Source organism: Procambarus clarkii, chromosome 10, assembly GCF_040958095.1.
Source record: "Procambarus clarkii isolate CNS0578487 chromosome 10, FALCON_Pclarkii_2.0, whole genome shotgun sequence".
Classification (NCBI taxonomy): Eukaryota; Metazoa; Arthropoda; class Malacostraca; order Decapoda; family Cambaridae; genus Procambarus; species Procambarus clarkii.
The window spans coordinates 43,764,217-43,791,683 of record NC_091159.1 but is presented as its reverse complement, the minus strand read 5'-3'; the positions used below and the strand labels follow the sequence as shown (position 1 = coordinate 43,791,683).

Below are 27,467 nucleotides of genomic sequence, written 5' to 3'. Positions count from 1 at the left end.
TCTTTCCCGAACTAAGTCGACTTTCATACCGGGAACGGTTGAGGGCCACAGGGACCAGACATGACAGGGCTGCTCTCGGCAAAACATTTAAATTACTGCATAATTTGGAAGATATTGACCCAGAACATTTCTTCAAAAGGCTAGATGTAAGACGAACAAGGAGCAACGGATTCGAGCTCAACAAGCCACACTGAAGGATGGAAAATATTTGTTTTCACCCATAGAATTATAACGTTGTGGAAATGCATACCCGCCGAAGCCGTAAATGCCAAAACATTGTTCGATAAAATCACCAGGGCAAATAGGGGACATTTGACAAGCCGCCGGCTTCCTATCCTCACTGAGAGATAGTGACTGGTAAATTCAGGTAAATCTTAGCTAATTAAATAATCCTGAAAAGTTTGCATATTGAAGGCAGGGCTGTGTTAGCAGCATTATACTCTCTGAGCAAAGCAATGCACTGTTGCCCTCCAACCCAGATGATGGGCACTGGGGCCATGTCTGTGGACCTATACTTACAACCATGTTCTCGTCTGTGGACCCTCCCTACTTTGGTACGGCTCTCAGTGTGCTTGGTAGAGTAAGTGGGGGGGGGGGGGTGTTTGTCTGGTTAGGTGAGGTATTTGTTGACCAGACCACACACTAGAAAGTGAAGGGACGACGACGTTTCGGTCCGTCCTGGACCATTCTCAAGTCAATTGTGCATTCTCACAATCTACTTGAGAATGGTCCAGAACGGACCGAAACGTCGTCGTCCCTTCACTTTCTAATGTGTGGTTTGGTCAACATATTTCAGCCACGTTATTGAGACTCCTCGTCTGCAGGTGTTTGTTGCTAGGTCTGTAGGTACACAACTGGTCGGGTTCTGGTTACACTCCGACACGAGACGATTCGGCTAAACTCATTTTCTGTTTTAAATCCTGATGTATTGTTATGCTAGGCTGTATTAGGCTATGTTATTAAGGTTAGGCTGCATTGGGCTCGGTTGAATTAGATTGGTTTGATTTGGGTTACGTTAGGTTGGGTTGAGCTATGTTAGTCAGGTTTCAAAATTCATAATTCCACTACGCCACGGAGCAGTCTCTGGCGCAGTGGTAAAGCACGCGCCCGGCTCTTCGCCAGCCCTTTGACCTGGGTTCGTATCCTGGCCGGGAAGTACTGACCGGGCGCCAATCCTAAACTGTTCACCCAGCAGTGAATAGGTTGTTAAACGATTTGGCGGGTCGTATTCCGGGGAAAAAATTAGGATTAAGGACCTACCCGAAACGCTATGCGTGCTAGTGGCTTTACAAGAATTTAAAAACTTTTTTTATATATAAATAAAATATAAATAAAAAAAAAATCCGCCGACGAATCTTCTTGTGTGCGATGAGACGTGTATAAGCCGTATATGAGACGGCATAATTAAAATCTTATCTTAAATAATTGGTTTGTTAAACAATATATGATATTCAGATCTATAAATTGCTTTAGAAAGGCCTATAATGCATATAAATATTAATTTACACATTCCTGGCGCTATACGCTAGGAATTTCAATATGGCGTTCAAATAATTTAAGGCAGGGAGTCTCTGGGTCGGTTGGACGCTACGGGTCATCGACTGCGACCCGGTCAGTCTTCAAGAAGCAGCGGCGGAGTGAGGTGTGTCGCTCCCGTGTAGGTAAGGCTGATAAGTTTTTTTTTTTCCAAATATACCTGAGCAGTTGGGAGGTACGCATGAATGTATAGTCTACCTCCACCTACAATGCTTAATGCATTATACATTTGCTCGCTATTATAACATTGAGTTTTGTAATGTTTCGAGGGTCATTGTTTCCGTATTTTTTTTTTCATCCGAGTTCTGCAGTATTCAAATGTTTGTATTCCACTAATGCTAAATAGTCTGTCGTCTCTCGGATATTGTGGAAGATTTTGAGGATCATGATTTGCCAACGTTATATGGGAAGGATATTATGTAGAATACACTTCCCCAGTGTTAAACTACCCTGTCGTCAGGCTAGGCTCGTTAACGCGGCGGTCGTCTCCCCCACATCCAAAGACGCATTATTTTTTTTTTTTTTTTTTTTTTTTTTTTTTAGATATATACAAGAGTTGTTACATTCTTGTACAGCCACTAGTACGCGTAGCGTTTCGGGCAGGTCCCTGGAACACGATCCCCGTTGCGAAGAATCGTTGTTACAACCAAGTACACATTTTACTGTTGCGTTAAACAGAGGCTACAGTTAAGGATTTGCGCCCAGTAAATCCTCCCCGGCCTGGATACGAACCCATGACAAAGCGCTCGCGGAACGCCAGGCGAGTGTCTTACCACTACACCACGGAGACCTAGAGACCATTTAGTATCGACTTTCATGTACTGTGTATAAAAAATAGTTTTTATCGTGTATAAATTAATTTTATATTCTATAATTAATTAGGCGTATAGTAGGTTCGGTATTTAGGTTCTGTTGGCAATTATTTTCACTTGAAGTATGTGTAGGGTGAAGCATTTACAGTTGCCTGTCCTCAGGCCAGGCTCCCCTACGTGGCCGCCCGACCCAAAGCCGCATTCGTCAATTTTATCGCTGTGTATTCAGAATTATTCTCGCGTATAAGGTAATATTATTTCATCAAGGTAATAGTTAACAACTAAGTTTAGTGACAAGCGACAGGCCAATGTACAAATACTGCAATAGTTTAGTTTAGTTCATATATTATGCACCCCATACCCATCTTGTGGGTGGTTATCTTGAGATCTGTAGTGGAAAGGGTTACAGAGGCACATAATGGGCTCAGGGACTGAACCCCACAATTCATTAAGCTAAGCAAGTTACAATCTTGATACACAGTTTACATTTGGTCAGGTCTACATCAGCAGATAATGAGAATTTCCAGAGATACTTGTAACCGAGTCTAAGCCGAGCAGTATAGTAACATTTAGAAGTCTGCTGATAATATTGGATGAACCATAGATGTGTGGCTCCTCTTGCATGATAGCATGATACTGCAATAGATGAACAACTTCCCAACAGGAAGGAGCGGGGTCGACATCCCTCCGGGAACTGAATTTACCTGAGGGCCACTAACACTAGTGGCCTCGATGAGGGCAGTAAGCCCGCGGCTTGTCAAAGGTCCCCCCATTTTTCCTGATGATCTTTTCCAGCTTTATTTTAAACCCCAGCAGAGGTTTGGCGTTTACTGCTTCGGCGGGTAGGCGATTCCACTGGTTTACAACCCTGTAGGTGAAAAAGCATTCTGGCTTGTTGAGTGTGAACCCGTTGCTCCTTGTTCGTGTAACATCTGACCTTTTGAAGACATTGTCCTGATCGACATTCTCCAAATTTAGTATTTTATAGGTTTCTATGAAGTCTGCCCTGTCATGCCTGGTTTGTGGTGTTGTTAGCCCTCTGGCCCTCAACCGTTCCTGATACAACAGATGACTAAGCTCTGGTATGATTTTTGTCGTAAGACAGTTCCATAGCTCTGGTAAGACATGGCTCCAGAGCAACTATGTCTTTCTGAAGATGAGGTCTCCATGCCTGGATGCAATAATTCATGTGGGGGCGCACCAGCTACAGTCTAAGTAGACCTAGACGTGCGGTTACACAACTGGCAAATGAATTGTGGGGTTCAGTCCCTGAGCCAATTATGTGCCTCTGTAACCCTTTCCACTACCGCCCACAAGATGGGTATGGGGTGAATAATAAATGAACTAAACTAAACTGGTCGGGGTCCGGTTACACAACTGATCAGGCTCCAGGTACACAACTGGTCAAGCTTCGGTTATACAACTGGTCGGGCTCCGGAGGTGTCACTTGGGTTGTGCATAGTTGGGCTTCAGTTCATGCATGGTTGTGATCCAGAGGTTGTTTGGTTCGTTCATGCTAGGCTTGTGGTTACACAACTGGTCGGGGTCTGGTTACACAACTGGTGGGGCTCCGGTTAAACACCTGGTCGGGCTCCGATTAAATAACTGGTCGGGCTCTGGTTAAATAACTGGTCGGGCTCCGGTTAAATAACTGATCGGGTTCCGGGGGTGTCATTTGGGCCTTGGGTTGTGCATAGTCGGGCTTCCGTTCGTGCATGGTTGTAATCCAGAGGTTGTTTGTATGGTTCGTTAATGCTAGGCTTGCGGTTAGACAACTGGTCGGGCTCCTGTTTCACAACTTGTCGGGTTCAGATTACATAACACCAGGGGTGTGACTTGTTGGGCTTTGGGTTGTGCATGGTTGTGCTCCGGTTCGTACATGGTTGTGCTCCAGTGGTTGTTTGTCTACTAGTGCTGCAGGTTTGCTGGCGAAGGCTCTGTTTATATGTTTGCTAGAAATCTGGGTTTCTTTTTTTGTTTATAGTTCAATTGTTTGGTCGAGCTAGGAATGGAGATTGGTTGTGCTCTGGGACTGTTTAGCTTTCTGGGGGTTGGATGAGATGTATACTTGCTAGGCTTAAGGTTAGACAACTAGTCGGGGTACGGTTACACAACTGGTCTGGGTTACACAACTGGTCGGGGTCCGGTTACACAACTGGTGGGGCTCCGGTTACACAATTGGTCGGGCTCCGGTTAAATAGCTGGTCGGGCTCCGGTTAAATAACTGGTCGGGCTCCGGTTAAATAACTAGTCGGGCTCCGGGGGTGTCATTTTGGGCCTTGGGTTGTGCATAGTCGGGCTTCCGTTCGTGCATGGTTGTAATCCAGAGGTTGTTTGTATGGTTCGTTCATGCTAGGCTTGCGGTTAGACAACTGGTCGGGCTCTTGTTTCACAACTTGTCGGGTTCAGATTACATAACACCAGGGGTGTGACTTGTTGGGCTTTGGGTTGTGCATGGCTGTGCTCCGGTTCGTACATGGTTGTGCTCCAGTGGTTGTTTGTCTACTAGTGCTCCAGGTTTGTTTGCGAAGGCTCTATGTTTATATGTTTGCTAGAAATTCGAATTTCTTTTTTTTTATATAGTTCAATTGTTTGATATGGCTCCATAGTTGGTTTCTAGGGCAAGTGGAGGGTTTTAGGTAGCACTAAGAAGATTTTTGTTTGGTCGAGCTAGGAATGGAGTTTGGTTGTGCTTTGGGACTGTTTAGCTTGGTGGGGGTTGGATGAGATGTATACTTGCTAGGCTTACGGTTGCACAACTGGTTAGGGTCTGGTTACACAACTGGTCGAGCTTCGGTTACACAACTGGTCGGGCTCCGGTTACAAAACTGGTCGGGCTTTGGATTGTACATAGGTGGGCTTCGGTTCTTGTATGTTTGTGCTTCGGAAGTTGTTTGATTCATTCATGCTAGGCTTGCGGCTACACAACTGGTCGGGGTCTGGTTTCACAACTGATCGGGGTTTAGTTACACAACTGGTTGGGTTCTGGTTACACAACTGATCGTGGTCCGGTTACACAACTGGTCAGGGTCCGGTTACACAACTGGTCAGGGTCCGGTTACACAACTGGTCAGGGTCAGGTTACATAACTGGTCGGGCTCCGGTTACACAACTGGTCGGGGTCCGGTTACACAACTGGTCGGGGTCCGGTTACATAACTGGTCGGGCTCCGGTTAAACAACTGGTCGGGCTCCTGGGTTTCACTTGGGCTTGAGGTTGTGCCTCAAGCACATATAACCCTTACAAGCACGGTACCCTTACTCAAATCTCTGAGTATGTTAGACATTAAGTCACTGCACATTCTCTCTTGTGTATTATACATATATAAAACGCTGAACTGTAATGCCAATCCTGACCTCGAAAGCTTCATTGAAGGTTGTAACAGAACCCATGAGCACCACACCAGGAATAAATACAGTTTTGATATTCCTAGAGTACGACTTAATCAAACTAGAAATGCTCTACAAATCAAGGGACCCAGAATGTGGAATGACCTTCCCAACCATGTTAAAGACTGTACCTCTCTCAACCAGTTTAAGATAAAAACTAAACACTACCTAATAAATTCCCTGTAACCCACCTCACTCCTTTATTGTCAACCCATGTCTGTTATTTTATTATTATTATTTTTTTTAATCAACACTGTTTGTCAACCTATTGTATTTGTGCTGCTTTTTCAGTCATGTTCCCCCTTTTTTTTATCTTTATTTGTATTTGTTTTCAACACTTTTTATTATTTATGCTCAATTAGTATTAAGTTCTAGATATTAATGTTTTTCTTGCCCGAAACGCATTGCGTAATAGTGGCTTTAGGCATTGTATGTACTAGCTCTATCTATATATCAATCCATTAATGTAACATCACTTGTATGTATGTACCTTACCTGAATAAACATATTTATTTATATTTATTTATTTATAAAAGTGTGCCTCAAGAAAATATAAGTGTTCAGTGAGGATCCACAAGGTCTTCTCTGGGTACTCTTTGTTCTTCTCCTAGGCTATGGGTCCCTACACTTGCACCAGAGGTGGTACCCCCTTTTAGGTTAAAAATATAAATATATATATATATATATATATATATATATATATATATATATATATATATATATATATATATATATATATATATATATATATATATATATATCTATCTATCTATCTCATATATATATATATATATATATATATATATATATATATATATATATATATATATATATATGTCGTACCTAGTAGCCAGAACGCACTTCTTGGCCTACTATGCAAGGCCCGATTTGCCTAATAAGCCAAGTTTTCATGAATTAATTGTTTTTCGACTACCTAACCTACCTAACCTAACCTAACCTAACTTTTTCTGCTACCTAACCTAACCTAACCTATAAAGATAGGTTAGGTTAGGTTAGGTAGGGTTGGTTAGGTTCGGTCATATATCTACGTTAATTTTAACTCCAATAAAAAAAAATTCACCTCATACATAATGAAATGGGTAGCTTTATCATTTCGTAAGAAAAAAAATAGAAAAAATATAATAATTCAGTAAAATTTGGCTTATTAGGCAAATCGGGCCTTGCATAGTAGGCCAAGAAGTGCGTTCTGGCTACTAGGTACGACATATATATATATATATATATATATATATATATATATATATATATATATATATATATATATATATATATATATATATATATATATATATATATGTCGTACCTAATAGCCAGAACGCACTTCTCAGCCTACTATTCAAGGCCCGATTTGCCTAATAAGCCAAGTTTTCATGAATTAATGTTTTTTCGTGTTCCTAACCTACCTAACCTAACCTAACCTAGCTTTTTTTGGCTACCTAACCTAACCTTACCTATAAATATAGGTTAGGTTAGGTTAGGTAGGGTTGGTTAGGTTCGGTCATATATCTACGTTAATTTTAACTCCAATAAAAAAAAATTGACCTCATACATAGAGAAAAGGGTTGCTTTATCATTTCATAAGAAAAAAACTATAGTAAATATATTAATTCAGGAAAACTTGGCTTATTAGGCAAATCGGGCCTTGAATAGTAGGCTGAGAAGTGAGTTCTGGCTACTAGGTACGACATATATATATATATATATATATATATATATATATATATATATATATATATATATATATATATATATATATATATATATATATATGTCGTACCTAATAGCCAGAACGCACTTCTCAGCCTACTATTCAAGGCCCGATTTGCCTAATAAGCCAAGTTTTCATGAATTAATGTTTTTTCGTCTACCTAACCTACCTAACCTAACCTAACCTAGCTTTTTTTGGCTACCTAACCTAACCTTACCTATAAATATAGGTTAGGTTAGGTTAGGTAGGGTTGGTTAGGTTCGGTCATATATCTACGTTAATTTTAACTCCAATAAAAAAAAATTGACCTCATACATAGAGAAAAGGGTTGCTTTATCATTTCATAAGAAAAAAATTAGAAAAAATATATTAATTCAGGAAAACTTGGCTTATTAGGCAAATCGGGCATTGAATAGTAGGCTGAGAAGTGAGTTCTGGCTACTAGGTACGACACATATATATATATGTCGTACCTAGTAGCCAGAACTCACTTCTCAGCCTACTATTCAAGGCCCGATTTGCCTAATAAGCCAAGTTTTCATGAATTAATTGTTTTTCGACTACCTAACCTACCTAACCTAACCTAACCTAACTTTTTCGGCTACCTAACCTAACCTAACCTATAAAGATAGGTTAGGTTAGGTTAGGTAGGGTTGGTTAGGTTCTGTCATATATCTACGTAAATTTTAACTCCAATAAAAAAAAATTGACCTCATACATAATGAAATGGGTAGCTTTATCATTTCATAAGAAAAAAAATAGAGAAAATATACTAATTCAGGAAAACTTGGCTTATTAGGCAAATCGGGCCTTGCATAGTAGGCTGAGAAGTGCGTTCTGGCTACTAGGTACGACATATATATATATATATATATATATATATATATATATATATATATATATATATATATGTCGTACCTAGTAGCCAGAACTCACTTTTTGGCCTACTATTCAAGGCCCGATTTGCCTAATAAGCCAAGTTTTCCTGAATTAATATATTTTTTCTAATTTTTTTCTTATGAAATGATAAAGCTACCCATTTCATTATGTATGAGGTCAATTTTTTTTATTGGAGTTAAAATTAACGTAGATATATGACCGAACCTAACCAACCCTACCTAACCTAACCTAACCTATCTTTCTAGGTTAGGTTTGGTTAGGTAGCCGAAAAAGTTAGGTTAGGTTAGGTTAGGTAGGTTAGGTAGTCGAAAAACAATTAATTCATGAAAACTTGGCTTATTAGGCAAATCGGGCCTTGCATAGTAGGCTGAGAAGTGCGTTCTGGCTACTAGGTACGACATATATATATATATATATATATATATATATATATATATATATATATATATATATATATCATATGTGTGTGTGTGCAGAAATAATAATAATAAAACAATTAACATCGTGTAGTGTACTCTATATATCAAAATATATTACTTTGAAACCCGTATCAGGCACTAAATATAAAAATTGGGTTACTCTTATTACAAATTCGCTACTTTTAGACCGTCAGCTCGCTACTTTCAGCAATTTGTATCTGGCAACCCTGGCCCCGAGCGCCCAGTACAGGCCGGACAGCCGTCGGAGGTGGTAGTGTACGTCTCTCTTACACCACATTTATGTTAACTGTTGCGTGAATTTGTAGTGTCATTAGTTGGTGACAGGATTTATTGATGTGTTACTGTCACGAGAGTGTAGTTGTGCTTATATCATACTTGTCTTATGCTGTGTTGAATGATAAGGTTGGCTTATATCTGTTGTCAAGGGGAGCACACCACCCCCACAATTACGAGAGTTGCAAGCTTAATAATATAAGCTGTGGTGTCTGGTAGTGTGGTGTCATTGTTGGGGTCAAACTATACCATCATTGTTGCAGCTGTCTACAATCTGTCTCATCAAAGGGGAATACAGTATATTGCTCTCATTAACGCAGGAAGATTGTCGTCAAGGTTGAGGCTGACGTTGCCACCTGAGCACTGACGTTATCATTTATTGCGTCAGTATTTAAGTGTATAATGTTAATATTTAGGTTTTAAGGTGCCATAGAACATTGTCAGTAAAGTGGAAATGGCTTGTCAGCGAATTCCAACATAACATAAGGTAAATTCGGGTAAAAGTGATGCAGGGAATAAGAGTTTGAGAAGCTTTGCAGGGGTACCGTCCCCTCACACTGCACCTCCCCCCCTACGTTTTTATTCCTTTTTTTTAACTCAATTTATACTTTAATCTCAATTAGTATTAAGTTTGTCTATATTTTCCCCCACACCTTGACTGAAATATTGTGCGTATTAGTGGCTTTAGGTATTGTATGTTCTAGCTCTATCTATAAATCCAACATTGTTTGTAACTCATCTTTTATGTATGTACTTTTACCTGAATAAACATTTGAAATGAATGCCCAAAAAGTCACATTTAAGGATGACAGGCATAGACTGTTATAGCATTAACCATTGAACCATATTACCAATATGTAGTCAGTAGTTGTAACAATAGTACAGTAGTTTCTTTACATTAATGCCAGAATGGAAATTCAGGATGTAGTTTAGAAAAACAACTGAACTCTTTCTCGTAACATTTTGTTTGTAACCTAACATAGAGTAATAAAGTAATTTAAGGTCAATGAGTCCAACAATAAAAATGGACCTAGGTATTCAGTCTCTATTGTTAACATTGTATTAACACTGTAGTTAACACTGTAGTTAACACTGTAGTTAACACTGTAGTTCCCTGTTGGGTTATTTGTGGACCTGCATAAGGCTTTTGACACTGTCAACCACCAAAACCTTCTTAAATTAAATCATTATGGAGTCAGAGGTCACTCCCTGCAATACCTCAAATTCTACCTTACTGTCAGGCTCCAGTATGTTTCTGTGAATAATTCAATTTCTCCCACCCTACCCATCAACATTAGTGTTCCTCAGGGCAGCATACTTGGCCCTCTCCTCTTTCTCATCTACATTAATGACCTCCCAAATGCCTCCCAACACCTTAAACCAATTCTATTTGCTGACGACACAACCTTCATTTACTCCAGTCCTGACCCCCGTGCTCTAAATGTCAGTGAATACTGAGCTAAATAAAGTCCATCTTTGGCTAACTGCCAACAAACTCACCCTTAACATTGACAAAACTTTCTATATTCTGTTTGGCAATAAATCCTCTAATCAAATAAATCTCAGGATAAACAATACCCAAATTTGTAACAAAATAGATGGCAAATTCCTTGGCATTCTCATTGACCACAAGCTGAATTTCCAGGGACACATTCTAAATATATCAAAAAAAGTTTCAAAAACTGTTGCCATTCTTTCTAAGATCAGATATTATGTACCTCACCCTGCCCTGGTGACGCTCTATTACTCCCTCATCTATCCATATCTCGACTATGGTATTTGTGCTTGGGGTTCTACTTCCCAAAATCATTTACATCCTCTAATTACTCAACACAAAGCTGCTATTAGAACAATATCCAACTCTGGCCCCAGACATCACTCGGTACCCCTACTCAAATCTCTGAATATGTTGGATATTAAGTCACTGCACATCCTGTCATGTGTATTATATTCATATAAAACGGTGAACTGTAATATCAATCCTAACCTTAAAAGCTTCCTTGAAGGTTGTAACAGAACCCATGAGCACCACACCAGAAACAAATACCTTTATGATATTCCAAGAGTACGACTTAAACTAGAAATGCTCTATAAATCAAGGGATCCAGAATGTGGAATGACCTTTGCAGTTATGTTAAAGACTGTACCTCTCCCAACCAGTTTAAGATAAAAACTAAGCACTACCTAATTAACTCCCTGTAACCTACCTTACCCTTAAAATATCAACCCATGTCTGCTATTTTTAAACAATGCTGTTTGTTGACCAAATTGTATTTTTGCTATTTTCCTGCCATGTTCCCCCCTCTTTTATTTTTATATATTCTCAACACAATTTATACTTTAATCTCAATTAGTATTAAGTTTGTCTTTAATGTTTTTCCTGCCCGAAATGCTTTGCGTAATAGTGGCTTTAGGCATTGTATGTACTGTACTAGCTCTATCTATAAATCTATAAATTTTTGTATAACCTCTTGTATGTATGTACTTTACCAGAATAAACATTTGAATTTTGAATATTATTTCAAGGAACGACATGGTATTTGAGTCGCATGACTTGATAATGGTCCAGAACGGACCAAAACGTCATTTCTTCATCTTGCGGTGTGTGGTTTGGTCAACCTATCTTCAGCCACTTTATTGTGACTCATTGTCTCATTTCCACGAACTATGGCACAAGCTCTTATACTGGAATGGAGGAATTTAACCACACTTCAATGGATGGGTCTGGTATAACATAACAAATTGAAGCGTAATTTCTTGACCCCCATGGAAATAGTGGGAAATAATAATAGTAATTATTATTTCCCACTGTTCCATGAGGTCAAGAAATTCCTTTATTTCAGAGGGTTCACAACCAAAAAGTCCCATAGTAAGTGTGTTTGGGCTGCATTTCCTTTCAACTGATGCAACTGTTCAGCAGTGAATAGTTAATAATAATAATAATTCATTGTGTCTGGGGACAGGAAGCCAGTGTATTCATGTTCATTAATACAGTTTTTCATGTGTGCTATCAATAGGCTGTATTGTGCCTATTAATCTTTGTTAAATTACCAATCAAGCTGTCAACACAATCAATCAGAGCTACCAATGTGCTTTAATATACCTACTAATCTCTCTCATCTCATTTTTTTTTCTTGCAATGTACCTGTAATCACTTTATAAATTTTGCTAGAATTCACCTACTTAAAATTGTTAGATTTAGATTTTTTACTCTGTTAAAGGTACATTCATTGAGTTACATAATGTTAGATTTAAAGATAGAGATAGTACATATAATACCTAAAGCCACTAGTACGCATAGTGTTTTGGGCGTTAGATTAAGGACCTGCCCGAAATGCTGCGTGTACTAGTGGCTTTACAAGAATGTTAACACCATGCTATGCATCCTCACAAACCCAATGTACCTTCTTGTATATATATAAATAAATAAATAAAAATAAATAAATAAATAAATTAGGCTTGTATCGAGGTCCCCCCCCCCCCGGCCACATGGGCGAATTACTGATCCTGCCCAAGGTGCAACCTCCCAAGAAGCTGGCTAACTCCTGAGTGCAGTACTTACTTACTGCTAGGTGATCAGGCATTAGGTAAAGAAAAATGTGCCCAACCATTTGTCCTGCCTGGGAATCAAACCCGGAATTCTCGATTGAGAGTCGAGAATGTCCAGAACGAAACTGCGTTTCTGCCCGAAACGCTGCGCGTGCTAGTGGCTTTACAAGACTGTAATTACCATATTTGTATCCTCACATTCCTTATGTACATTCTTGTATATGCATAAAATAAAATAAAAAAATGTACCCCACTGTACTACCGGTATCCCTGGTAGTTAAGCAATTATTGTGGGTTGCAGCCTGTGGATAGGTCAGTAGGGAAAATCTTAGCTTTATCTCGGCCTAGGACTTAGATAAGGCTAAGATTCCTCCATTCTGCACACTCTTATTCTGGACTGACTCTGGATTTGTGCCTGCTTGTCAATGGAGATAGAGTACTGTACTTGTAAGATTTGCTTTGATGCATTGTATAGATATTTGTTTTCTTCTCCTAATAAGATACAGTACAGTAAAAGTATTTTAAAAGTATTTTACAGTACGTATTTTAAAAGTTAAACGATTCTGCACAAAGAATAAGGTTTAAAATTATAAAATGGCAGTTATGTGTAGCTGATGAGCATTTGTATTAGAATACAGTAATGTACTGTTATATACCTACAATATTCTATTATGTGCTGTACTCTTTAAATATCTGGTATCTTTGGCTAACTAAGGTATCATTTGTTCAGCCCTGATTATTTTGTATTTACAGTAATGTGAAAACCCTATTTACTTGTATTTCCTGTTTTGAAACAAATCAGACTGTTTATTAGTTCATAGAACAAAACTATTGTAGTGCATTTACATCTACTGTACAAGGTTGTCTGATTTATATTTTTTCCAGAGTCAAGATGGGAATAATCTCACTACCATTAGTTGGGTTAGTGTCATTGGTTTGTCTTGTCATCAAGGCCATAATACACTTTACAACCAAAACCTCAGCACCCAACCCATTTAATGAAAACTCTTGCAAAGAAGTGAAGGCCAAGATCACGGATCATAAGCAACGAGATGCTGTCCTTAAACAGGGTTAGTATTTCTAGATTTGTAGTAACAAAGTTAAACAGGGTCATTAAGAAGGGACTTAGTGAAATGAGGTAAAAGAGGGAATGAGGTCTTATTATTATTACTGTTAATACTATTACTATTATCCAGGTTAACAGGAGGTCCTTCAATAACCTAACAGAAAGATGTTTCATTACAATTAATGCTGTTACAAGTCAAGCCTGGCCTCAGCCTGGGCTTGGGGAGTAGAACTACTCCCAGAACCCCATCAAGCAGGTACAGTATTTTAGAATACTGTATCAGGAAATGTTTGCAACCCGAGAAATTTGTTTAAGAACAATGCTATTGCTGGTGCAAGTACAGTACAGTACTTGAGCAAATTTTTTTTTTTGTATACTGAATCATATTTGGTATCTCACTATTGTTACTGACTTTGTTTTGAGTGAGGTATGGCAATAATGTCTTGGGGGTTAATTGGCAAAAGAATTCCAATTAGTGATTAGACATAAACAAGTTAGTAGAGTTAGACGGAGTGCTACCCTGGGATTTGAGTATATACATTTGAACTGGGCAACCAATTACCGGGTAATTATTTTTTTACATGCATCATTGCACATTGAAAACTTGCAGGTTTGAAAAATGACAAACATAGCCTTAATTTACAAAGCAACCTATTGAAAAAAAACCATTGAACTATAAACTGATGTCATTGATCAGTGTTGTAACCAAATCACCTCTAAAGGTAATCAAACTGAAATTAATTAAATCTCAAGATAACTGTCAATAACAGACTGCTTGGTTTTAAAACAAGATCATTTGTCTTTAATTTCTCTAAGTTTTATGACAGTTCAGTATATTGGAGTTCTACAAGTGTGTGTGTTTAGTGGACTGGTGTCATGGACCGGAAAAAATATTCACAACAGTGACACAACAGATTGTTCTGAAAGTTGCATACAGTAGGTATAATAGGAAGGCTGCTAGCATGGTTAGAGACTCGTATGTAGAAAGGTGAGAGCAGACATTATAAGCTGTGATTCAATCTGGAAGTCACTAGTGGAATTCTGCATGGGTCAGTACTAGCACAAGTAGTGTTGCTAGTACATTGTTATATGATTGTGTTTACAGATGACAGTAAGTTACTGGAAAGAATAAGACTCAAACAAGTGTTGTGACTTTCAAAATAGCAAAATAAGCACATGAAGCAATGCATAGGAAATTAAATTTAATGTATATAAATGCCAGTCAGTCAGTCAGTCAGCTTGGTAATAGTCATACCACCCATTCACCAAAACCACCACCACCACCACCACCACTGCATGCTTATTCCACTTGGTGAACTTCTTTTACTCGATGTACTCCAAATACAAGCTTGTTTTGAAATTATCGACCGAAATCTTCGTTCATGCTTACCATAGCCCATTCAAATGAGTTTATCTTTTAAAATATGTGTACAGTATTGTAATAATGCACATTTTATTTTCAGGTTTCAGTCCAGATAAAGTTCCTGAGAATTTGGATGCAATTGTGATAGGAAGTGGTATCGGGGGCCTGTCTGTAGCTGCACTCCTGGCAAAGTCTGGCAAGAAAGTTTTAGTTCTTGAGCAACATGATCAGGTAAGATTTAAATTATATGTACTGTACACACACATGTGCCAAGATGGTATCATTACCTTAATTAGTGCATGTGTTAAACGTGTGGGGCTGTGTTGGGATTGGAGGGCATGTGCATGAAATTATGGACCATATATTTTGGTTACTTGAGGGGTTTTTGTTATGTTGGGATTTAGGCCTAGAGCCAGCCACTTAAGCCAGTTTGGTCATTGTAGTTTCCAGAAATGCTTTGCATAATAGTGGCTTCATTAGTATGTGTAACTCCTGTCCCTTCAATTGTACATTACTCTTATGTTCTTCATACACACATTCTTTTGAATAAACATAATCATTATCATTTTGCACCAGGTGTTTATGCATGTATACATTTACTAATTATTCCTAGTTGTATCTACTGGACGTTAAATCTAGCTTTAGAGCTCCTTCTCATAGCTATTATATTAGGTGTGTGTATTCCTCTTTATGTTGTAGTAGTTGTATTGGCTCACAAAGCTGTGAATGGAGATTGTTTCCATCACTTATGCCTCAAGCTTCTTCCACTAATTTACCACCCTCACTGCATGTGAGTATTTTCCTACACATTGATATTTAATATTTGGTTGTAAATGACCACCACTATGATATTCTTGGTCATCACTATTGTCATATCTAACATGTAGCCCTGCAGGGTCCCAAATTTGCACAGTAGAATAACAACATATTAAGAATGAAAGATATGGAGGGAAATGCAGAATAGAACCAGTGAGGAGCAGAGGGGCCATAGGCACAATCAGGGAACACTATGAACATCAGAATTCCATGGCTGTTCAAACACTCCCAACAGGCATTAGAAATATTGCTGGAACCAAGGTGGATTTCTTCAAAAGGTAATTTTTGATAGATTTTTGCAAGACGTGCTGGATCAGGTTCTAGTGGTTATGTGGGCCATAGGCCACTCCAAGCAACAGCCTGTTAAACAAAGATATTACAAGTCAAGCCTGGCCTCAGGCTGGGCTTGACTTGTAATATGACTACAACTTTTGGAACCATCTCCAGGTAAGATCCAGTCAAGATGGTTATCTCTAGTCTAGTTATTACCTTAAAACTATAGTGTAACTGTAACCCCCTATACAACCTCTCCTTCCTGATTACTGTATATGATATTCTCTTGGGAAGAACATATTTGCTATTATGTACAATTGTCATGTTCATCTTTATTATTGCAAGATGTGGCTTGAGTTCCACTGTTTCTTCTTGCAGCTCTTCTGACATGCTGGTACTTCTGTCTGCATTCATATAAATATTGTTTCTTAATACTCATAGTATCATCCATTTGTTAGAAAGTGTTTCCAGTGGGGAATAAATGCAACATACTGTATTTCACTAATAAACAGTTGTTTTATGTATTTTTTGGTTAATGGAGGGGGGGGGGCTGTTTTCCCAGAAGTCACATATTCCATGCACAACTAAAGATCATTAATTATATTAGAAAAAATTCAGTTAGATGTAGAGTGATTACATTGTTCATGAACTTGAATGAATTATCTAATGCAATTTGCATTACAAGATACTGTACAATTATGGTACTGTAACTGTTTGACACAAGTGAGCATATGAATTCAGTCTTGTTCATAGTACAACCAATAAGAACATAGCTTTGAAGCTGCCAAAATACTAAAACTGAAGATACCATAGTGAAGGATAGCACCATCATTGAATCATAGTGCGAGTTAGTGAAGCTGTGAAATGAAAAGTATCTAGTTATTAGTTTTGGTCAGTTAATATCAGAGCTTTATTCTGAAAGCTCTTATCTGACCAGGTCTTTATTAACATTTATTTAATGTTTTAAAAAACATTCCTAAATTTTAACCCAAAAATGCCTTTTGGGGGTAAAGTAAAGCCATTGAGCCTATTTTCAAAAAGTGTGTATGATTTGTATGGTTGGTTTCCATTTTTCATTTATTATTTTTATCAGTTAATTTGGCCATATCATGTTAAATACTATAAGGTGTCAGTAAAGCCTTATTTTGTTGTAAATCAATTTTTTTATGAAGTAAAATTCTTAGTCTCAAAATGCATCCTATTTTTATCTTAATATTCTTAACTTAATTTTATGAATATCTTTAATATATATTATTATGGATGAACCTGAAATGACTCAACATTGATGCACATCAAAAATTGCACTTGGTAATTTGATGTAGTGATTGTAGCAATTTAAGAGTTAATAGACATACCAATGATCAGATAATGAGTAATTCTGAACTGTCATTGTCTTCCGTGACAGGCTGGTGGTTGCTGCCACACATTTATAGAGAAAGGTTACGAGTTTGATGTAGGCATTCATTACATTGGAGAGCTGACTTCCCAAACACTAATGAAGACGTACATTGATCAAATCACAAATGGCCAACTAGAATGGGCAACAATGAGTAAGTTGTTTACTTGTATATACAGTATAGTACTTATTATTCAGTTTCGTTATTCATGTTCAACTATATTTCCCTGATTGTACAAAATTGCACAAGTTACACCCCAAGAATATAAAATATGATTAGAGTACAGGTACTGTATTTTAAAATCAGTCCTTTGTAGATGATATTTTTATTTTTAGTGCTTTTCTTCAAATAAAACCTGAGCCCATTAGTATCTTTTACTTGGCATTATTTTTTTACACTTTGCTCTGCTTGTTATAGTAACATGTGTACATATCACATGCTTCATTTTCCTTACACCAACCAGGTTTGGTAATGTTAGTACAGTATAGATATTCACATAAAATATAAGAATACAGAAAACTAAACTTCAGTTGCCATGTAACACTCATGGTCTCTATTACCAGGTGATGACTATGATGTGGTGATGTTTGCCGAGAAAGGTCAGGAGCCACGCAAATATCCAGTGGTCAGTGGGGATGGCAAATGGAAGGAATATCTGAAGAAAACATTCCCAGCAGAAGCAAAAAATATTGACAAGTATGTAGTAAGAGTACTTTAATGTTATTATTGGGATTGTTGTTGACTACATGAAAAATTATTACTATTATCTTAGGGAGCCCTGTCAGCTCCCTGAAGCTATCACACTATCACAAGCTGTCACAGTCTAGGGACTAGGGAGGGAACACACATGCAGCCATGCTCTTTCGAAAAGTATCCATAATTTGGGACATCTGAGTGATATGAAGGAAAATTGTTGCGTAGTGATACTACGAAGTGTATCACTGAAAAACGGCAATTTCAGGGACTATGTCCGGTAGTAATTAGTCAAGAAAATCAGGGGGTATATCAGTGCCATGACAGGCACCATTGCTGCCATGGTTACAGTCACGTTCAGTCGGTCTGTCATAACTAGCTATGGTAGTGATAGAGAAGAATAAAGCAAGCTGTCAAAATGTGTAGCATTAGGGCTATGCCGGTGCTAAGGGGAAGAAGCTGCATTCCTAGTGATATATAGCAGGAGGTGGGAGTGACCTACCATCTGGCAGCGGCGTTTGCATCAACAGGCCTACAGTGAAGACAAGATGGACATCGCTTAATAAATCACCTGGTTGTGCTTTGGAGGGTTGACTTGGTGGTTAGTGCCTCTTTGAGTCAATCATACGGTGTACAGTGTTCTTAATATAATAATTAGTCTTGGATTTAAGTTACAAAATGAAAACAATTATCAAGAGGCTCATCTTTGTACTACTTTTTCAAACCTATGTGATACATTATGCTGGCCACTGGCTAATCCTCCCCCCCCTCTCACCATAACACCTCCAACACATGCACACACAGCTTACCACCAACCACATCGAAGCCCACCCCTTACTCCTCAGACATTGACCTTCTGTCCCACCTGCCTGCTTGTCCTCATCCTCTCATTTTTCCTCTCCTTCTCTCCCTCACTCCCCCTCATTCCCTCCTTCCTTCCTCTTCCCTCACACCACCAGGTAACTCCCCACCTTACCACCCCCTCACCATACACACACACAGTTGTGGAGAGGAACAGGAAGAACCATACAAGGAAATGATTGCTCATGCATGGAAAGAAATCAGGGGGGAAGTGAAGGACACGAGGGAAACTATACGTAAACTGCAGATGGATCCAAGTGCAGTGCAAGAGGAGATTAAAAAAAAACTAGAAACAGGCCCCCCTCAGACTCTTGCCCAGGCAACCATCCTCCAGGTAACAGGGTATGTAGCAATGGCAGGGGACCCCTACAATGGGTGCCACCTTTGCTGAAATAATGAAGAGCCCAGATGCCATGTCCACAGTCAAAGAAGTTGTAATGAAAGCAGTAAACTCACAGGAGGCAGCTAGATCCACTACGCCACTACACAGTCTCTGTGGCGTAGTGGTAAGATGCTTGCCTGGCATTCCGCGAGCGCTTTGTCCTGGGTTCGTATCCTGGCTAGGGAGGATTTTCTGGGCTCAAATCTTTAACTGTGGCCTCTGTTTAACTTGACAGTAAAATGGGTACTTGGTTGTAAAAACGAATCTTCGCGGGGGTCATATTCCAGCGAACACAGGATTAGGGACTTACCCGAAATGCTATGTGTACTAGTGGCTGTACAAGAATGTAAGAACTCGTGTGTGTATATAAAATATGAAAGATGCTTGAGGCCAGCTAAAGGAAAGGAAAAGCACTGTAGTAGTGGTAGGTAATAAGGAACAAGGAGGTTCCACAAAGGAAGAATAGAGGACTAAGGACAAAACTGCAGTGTCAGGGATACTAAAGGAGATTGGAATGGAAGGGGCTGAACGAGACATAGAACAGTTTTTCAGGATTGGCCAGTACAACAAAGACAAAAAGCGATTGATCAAGGTAATATTCAGGAACAAGGCCATCAAAGAGGACATCCTAGTAAAAAAGAGCGTACTGAAAAATGCAAGGAACTACAGAGAAGTATACCTTCAGAGGGACATGATCAGGGACAAGATAATAAGGGCAGATGCAAGGATAGGGAAGGTAACCAGGGATCAGCCTCCATCCCAGCACTCCCAGAGGGGGGATTGGGGAACCCCAATCCAGCAATTCAGAAACCCCAGAAGGGACTGCAACACCCCAACCCACCACCATATAGGGCCTCCCCCCCCACCATTCCATAGGGCCTCCCCCCCACCACCCCATAGCGCCTCCCCCCACCACCCCATAGCGCCTCCCCCCACCACCCCATAGCGCCTCCCCCCACCACCTCATAGGGCCTCCCCCCACCACCCCATAGGGCCTCCCCCCACCACCACATAGGGCCTCCCCCCACCACCACATAGGGCCTTCTCCCACCCCCAGCATAAATCCTTCCTTGCCCCTACACAATGCCCACCATATCACCCAAATCCTCCCTCCCACCTTACCTCATGTATCCCTTGCTTTCCCATCCCCTGGTCATCTTCCTGCCCCAAGCAAGCCCAGGCAAGATCTAGGCCCTCCATCCTCCACCCCGTCTCCCCCAAAAAGCCCTGTTAACTACACCGCAAGAGGGCGTGCCCTCACCCCAAGCAATCCTTGCCCCCCCCCCCCCAACCCCAAGCAATCCTTGCCCCCTCTCAACCCCAAGCACTCCTTGCCAACCAAGACTTCTTCCTGTCCTAACAGGCCTGGGCAAGACCTAAGCACTCCATTCCCCACCCCACCTCCCCCTGAGCCCCCTTGGCAACTTTCCTACAGGAGGATGAGCCTACCCAAGTAGCAATGCCCATTGAACAACTTCCTACACTTGTGGGGAGGGAGGGTGAAAATGGATATAGGAAAGTGAGTTTCAAGGTAATGTATTCAAACATCGACGGATTCAGAAATTACATAACAGGAACTATGACAGTGGGTAGACCTAAGATAATAGCGAGTCATTTACAACCCTCCACTAAATGACAGAAGACCCAGAAAGGAGTTTGAAAGAAACAACATGGCAACCAATAATATAATAGAGCAGCTTCAGTTGCTTGCAGGAATGGCTCCAGAATCATGGGCAATTTCAACCATAGAAAGATAGACTGGGAGAATGGAGACCCATATGGAGGTGCAGATTCATGGAGAGCTGAACTCTTGGAAGTGGCAGCAAGGAACCTTCTGAGCCAACATGTCAGGGAACCCTCAAGAATGAGAGGCTATGACGGACCAGATAGACTCGACCTGATATTTACCTTGAATGAGTCAGAAATAAGAGAAGTCAAATTTGAAGCCCCCATAGCAATGAGTGACCACACTGTATTGACATTTGTATCTGGTGGAGGTAGGGATAACCTATCCAAGGATGGGATCGGTAGGGAAAAGACTGAATTATTGAAGAGGAAAATATGACGAGATAAGGAACTTCCTAAGGGGGAATACCATGGGAAACAGAACTCTGAGAGAAGACTGTACAGGATATGATGGATTATGTCACTCAGAAGTGCCAGAAAGCTGCAGATAGATTTATCCCGATCCAAAAGGAGAAAAACGAAAAGCAACATAAGAATCCATGGTTCAATCAGAAATGTAAGGTAGCAAAGCAATTTAGTAAAAGAACATGGATAAACTACAAGAATAACAGAACATCAGAGAGCATGGAGAGATACCAGAAGGCAAGAAATGAGTACCTCAGAGTGAGGAGAGAAGCAGAGACAGTATGAAAATGACATCACTAGTAAAGCTAAGACCCAACCAAGAAGTTTCTTACGAAACGCTTCTAGTCGTCAGACTGTAAATAAAAATGTGAAAATGAACTTTGGAGAATTAATTTTTTAGTTACCCTCAACAGTAAAGAAAAACGTAAATATCAAGAAGATTCATGTTAGAATCATTAATCTTGCCCTTTTGGTCATATTCAACAACATATGTTTACAAGAAAGACTGCTACCAAAATATACTTAGTGTGTGTGTGTATATGTGTATGTGAGAGTGTGAGCGAGTGATATATATTAATTACACACATACATTTGTCTCCTATCTGCTTGATACCTGCTTGATGGGGTTCTGGGATTTCTATTACTAACTAAGCCTGGCTCGAGGCCAGGCTTGTGAGAGCCTAGTCTACTAGGCTGTTGCTTGGAGTGGCCCACAGGCCCACATATCCACCACAGCCCACTTGGTCCAGCACTCCTTGGAGAAAATTACCTAGTTTTCTCTTGAAGATGTTCACGGTTGTTCCGGCAATATTTCTTATGCTTGCTGGGAGGATGTTGGACAACCGTGAACCTCTGATGTGTATACAGTGTTTTCTGATTGTGCTTATGGCACCCCTGCTTTTCACTGATTCTCTTCTGCATTTTCTTCCATATCATTCACTCCAGTATGTTATTTTACTGTGTAGATTTGTTACCTGGCCCTCCAGTATCTTCCACATGTATATTATTTGATATCTCTCCCATCTCCTTTCTAGTGAATACATTTGGAGAGCTTTGAGACGATCCCAATACTCTAATTTAGGTGCTTTATCGCGTCTATCCTACTTTGACAGGATAAGATAGCTGCTATAGAAACTAGTGTGTTATTAAGCACTTAACTGCAGAGGGTAATTAAGATGCTTTTACATGTTCAAGTTTTAGTTGCATCGCATATATTACATAACTGATGCATTACATAGTCCATCTTGGGTACAAGTTCAACATATCAAGTGTTCCAGTATTCAGATAGTACTTACAGAGTTCAGCAGAGTGTCCCCTCAACCCAGGAGGGGAAGGGGACAAAAGTTAGACAGTATGGAACATTCTACTATATAATGTTCAAGGGAATGCATGTTTCTTTCAAAACGTTGACACATGGCGTAGAGTAGTGTAAGTGTTAACAAGATTGGAGCACTGTAAGGGTTAAAGATCAGATAGAAAATATTTAACATTTTTGAGAAATGAGACAAGGTGTGTTAAGGAAATTGTCAAGTTGTAGCAATTTGACACATCTGTCTTTTATCATAAATATATATGTGAATGGAAATTTGGAAATATCATTAATGCTGTTCCTGTAGAAAAGAACTTATTTTTGTTAATTTTGTCTCAGATTCTTCAAGCTCGTGGAAGATGTTCAGCCTAGTAGCTCATATGCAGTAATGGTGAAGTTTATCCCGCTGTGGGCTGTGTGGCTGTTAAAAGTTACAGGATTTTTCAAGTATTTCACTAATTTCTACGAATGGAATGGCAAGACATGCAAGGAAGTTGTATGGGTATGTAAGCACCATCAGTTAGCATTGCAAGTGAGAGCAGTTAAAGTATAGACTTGTTCATTGAGGGTGTACAGTATTTACTTTGGTAATGGTACTGGATCCAGGGGTGACAGGCCAACTTATACACTGCTTTGAATTTATATAAAATACATTATTGCTTAGTTTTCTCAACATATTGTTAACTGTACATACCATTTTCTGTTGAAATAACTCAAAACTTGCTGGAAATATTTAATCAGTTGAGCATGTTGATTGTGCTAAACCATGACTAATCTCTCTCTTCTAGAAAGGGGGGGGGGGGAAAGCCTTGTGGCTCTCTGAAGCTGCTATACTGATAGTGCCAAACTTCAAGGTGCCATCAGTTGCCGAATTCTTATTGGCCTACCGGGGACTATGAGCCAGAACCTGGCCTCCTCAGAAAGGCACGGGGAGCAGTGGTACTATGAGCAATTTTATGTAAATTTATTAATGTCTGCCACCACCAAGGGAAGGTATCCAGAAAGTCAGCAGAACAAGCCTGTGTAACGAATTTCCTCAGTTTCTATGATTGAGCCACCAAGATTTTACAGGAAAGAGATGATTGGGTTGATGGTTGGAAAGAGATGGTGGTGGAGAGAGAGAACTAGCAGTTGAACTGCCTAAATACTGTGGGTCTCATTTTGTTTGCTTTTATCTTGCTGTTGTCTGTTTTGTCTCGCTCTACCTTTCTGGTGGCTATTTTCTCTGTCAGTGATCTAGAAAACTCTGCTCCCTGCACCTCAGTGAGGGCACCAGGTTTTGGCCTCTGGTTTTAGGAAGGTTTTTAAAAACTCACAAGGCCAGGTGCAATTTGATGTGTGTGGAGCTATCTAGAGTAGTAAGCAACAGGGAGCTACCAATAGGGTCCTCCCAGAAAAATAAAATTCACCAACTGTGGTAGATGTTTGTGTGAAGTAAGTGGTTGATTCATGAATTATGCAATATGGCATTTGACAATCATTGCAAACTCGTCTTCAATAATAATTTTTGTATATTACAATTGGGAGCCTGTTATGGTTAAAACAAGGTAATGGAGTACCACCTAAAGGGGTTAGGATATGCCCGGCCCCCAGGGAAACAGTTCCCAAATATAATATATAAATAAATATGGTCTGCAGTCTAGAACAGATCACCTAACCCTAATCAAGAGGGGTGATGGAAACTCCCATTGAAAATTTCACCTAATTATTATAACCCCAAAACCCTACAGTTCCCAAGTCTGTCATCTTGCAACACTGGGCCCGGGGTCGTAACACTCCGTCACTGAAACTTGTTGTTTTACCTTTACTCTTAGGGACTGACGGACAATCAGGAATTGCGAGATATCTTCTGCTATTCTTTTGGTGATTACGGTACACCCCCCAGCATGTCTGGATTCCCAATGCAGACATTGCTCTTCTCACATTTTTCACAAGGTAATCATTTGGTTTTACAATTTTTTTTTTTTAAGTGTAAGTGTAAATGCTGGTGCAGCAAGCTAGATTTCATCTTTAAAAATGATGCATCACAAGGATATTAAATAAATATAAATAAGATTCATTGGGTATTTTTAATGTTAAGTCTTGTTACTGTACGTGCTTTTTTCCTTTTCATCTCCCTACCTTTTCTGGGGGATTCCATTGTGGCTTCCTGAAGTGTCCACATCACTCAACATGTAAAAACTGTAAATATCATGATAAATGCATATTCTTTGCATTTATACAGAGGGGCTGTGAAGATGAATGGAAAAATTAGCAACTGGCTCTGATAATGAATATGATGTCATTGCATTAGTAATGGTAATGTCTTCTCATAGATATAATAACAGGATAAAATATCATACTTGTGTAAATGTGAAATTTATGTAAGGAATTTACACCAGGTCTCCTGAGTGCTTTATCAAGGTCTAAGTGTGTGATTAGGGCAAGTCTTACATCTCGATGTCTAATAAATTATTAGACATTGATGATCATTACATCATTAGATGTTGAGATATAAGTCTCGTCCTAATCACACACTCTGACCTTGATAAAGCCCATAGGAGTGTGCGAAAGACTTGACGTAAATTCCTCGTATAAATTTCACATACACAAGTGTAGGTTTTTATCTTTTTTTTTTTTTTTTTTTTTTTTTTTTTTTTTTTTTTTTTTTTTTTTTTTTTTTTTTTTTTTGAGATATATACAAGAGTTGTTACATTCTTGTACAGCCACTAGTACGCGTAGCGTTTCGGGCAAGTCCTTAATCCTATAGTCTCTGGAATACGATCCCCTGCCGCGAAGAATCGTTTTTTCATCCAAGTACACATTTTACTGTTGCGTTAAACAGAGGCTACAGTTAAGGATTTGCGCCCAGTAAATCCTCTCCGGCCAGGATACGAACCCATGACATAGCGCTCGCGGAACGCCAGGCGAGTGTCTTACCACTACACCACGGAGACGCCTATTATGTCTATTAACACTTTCGCCCGGGCATGACGCAGCATTGCGTCATCCGTTTACTGGCGGTAATACCGGGGATGACGCAGCATTGCGTCATCCACTTTAAATAATCGCCAAAAATCAGGTTTTTATCCGATTTTTTTTGGGACTAGTTTTAAAATGTGCGCCGATGTCATCCCATTTTCTTTGTTGAGCCTCGTGGCCCTCAGGTGGCTTGGCACACGCCGTGGGCCCATTGTTTTCGCTCCACTGTTGTGACCAATGTCGCCTCCCCTCGCATCTCAAACGTGTGAACATTTCGGCTATTTTCCGTGGCTATATTTCTTACTGCGGCTTTAGAAACTATCTACCCTTACTCCACGATGGATAGTGATCTTGAACAAGGCCCTTCCAGGAAGAAAATTGCGAAAGAAAGGCTTGAAAAGGGAGGGAATTGGGAGTGTAGGTGGAAGGCGTCTGAGCACTCACTCCCGGCTAACGTGTGGCCCGTCTTCAACTCGTCGGCGGTTGGAGCGTGACCAGGTTTTATATTTTATATGCTAATGTTCCTCTAGAGAATTCTATTGCGAACCCATTGAGACCAAAATGAAAGACCTAGGACAGAAATTGAGGTGACCAGAGTGAAAATAGTGAAAACATTTTATCGCGTTTGCGCACTCCTGGGGTAACTCGTTCGCACTTTCTCTGTTTGCTGCGGGTAATTAGCCGGGCTATTGGAGTTTATATGCATTTAGTGCTGTAGAGAATTCTATTGCGAACACAATGATACTAAATTTAATCTCGTAGGACGAGAATTAAGGTGACAAAGTTGAAAAGAGTATACACTTTTCAGAATTTACGCGCGCTCCCGTGACACCCTGGGTCCTATATCGCACTATTGAGGGGTGGCGTGCGGGGTGAGCGAAAGTGTTAATAATAAAATAAATTGTAACTACACAATATCAGAGGAACAAATTCTGAATGCTGCCAAAGTAATTCTCTATTGTGCATGGAGACAAAGCCGCAAGGACCTATATTGTGTTTTCATCATCAAACACTGCTGTGAATAGATGCTTCTGATAATGTTAACAATCAGTAGTGAAAAAAGTGCTGAAAAGTCAGTATGCTTCTTTATATTAACTGTAGATGAAAGTATGAATGTGTCTTATCAGTGCTGATATGCTTGCACTCATACAATACAAATTTGATGGTAAATTAATGAAGAATTTGTTTTACCAATCATTGCAAATGCATACTACTGGCGAGTCTATTTTTAATAGTCTGAATTATTTCATAATGGCAAATGAAATTGGGTGGTCAAAATGTGTAGGAGTCAATAGTCTCCGTGGTGTAGTGATAAGACACTCGCCTGGCGTTCCGCGAGCGCTATGTCATGGGTTCGTATCCTGGCCGGGGAGGATTTACTAGGCGCAATTCCTTAACTGTAGCCTCTGTTTAACGCAACAGTAAAATGTGTACTTGGATGAAAAAACGATTCTTCGCGGCAGGGGATCGTATTCCAGGGACCATAGGATTAAGGACTTGCCCGAAACGCTACGCGTACTAGTGGCTGTACAAGAATGTAACAACTCTTGTATATATCTCAAAAAAAAAAAAAAAAAAAAAAAAAAAAAAAAAAAAAAAAAAAAAAATACTGATGGGGCTCCTGTAA

At 39.6% G+C, this 27,467-nt stretch overlaps 1 protein-coding gene across 2 annotated transcripts in view; it reads left to right on the top strand.

The window, feature by feature from the left end:
- Nucleotides 1–1,560: 1,560 nt before the first annotated feature.
- Nucleotides 1,561–27,467, top strand: part of LOC123775360 (all-trans-retinol 13,14-reductase) — a 45,376-nt gene continuing 19,469 nt past the window's right edge. Inside the window, exons 1-7 of one of the 2 annotated variants that reach the window (XM_045770507.2) lie at nt 1,561–1,661; nt 13,514–13,698; nt 15,158–15,288; nt 17,552–17,696; nt 18,107–18,239; nt 23,219–23,381; nt 24,694–24,814. In XM_045770507.2, the coding sequence (XP_045626463.2) occupies nt 13,521–13,698; nt 15,158–15,288; nt 17,552–17,696; nt 18,107–18,239; nt 23,219–23,381; nt 24,694–24,814 (871 nt within the window). In that variant the 5' untranslated portion in view covers nt 1,561–1,661; nt 13,514–13,520. Of the gene's footprint in view, nt 1,662–8,974; nt 9,062–13,513; nt 13,699–15,157; nt 15,289–17,551; nt 17,697–18,106; nt 18,240–23,218; nt 23,382–24,693; nt 24,815–27,467 lie in introns of those variants that run through there. The other variant, XM_045770515.2, reaches the window with a different exon arrangement.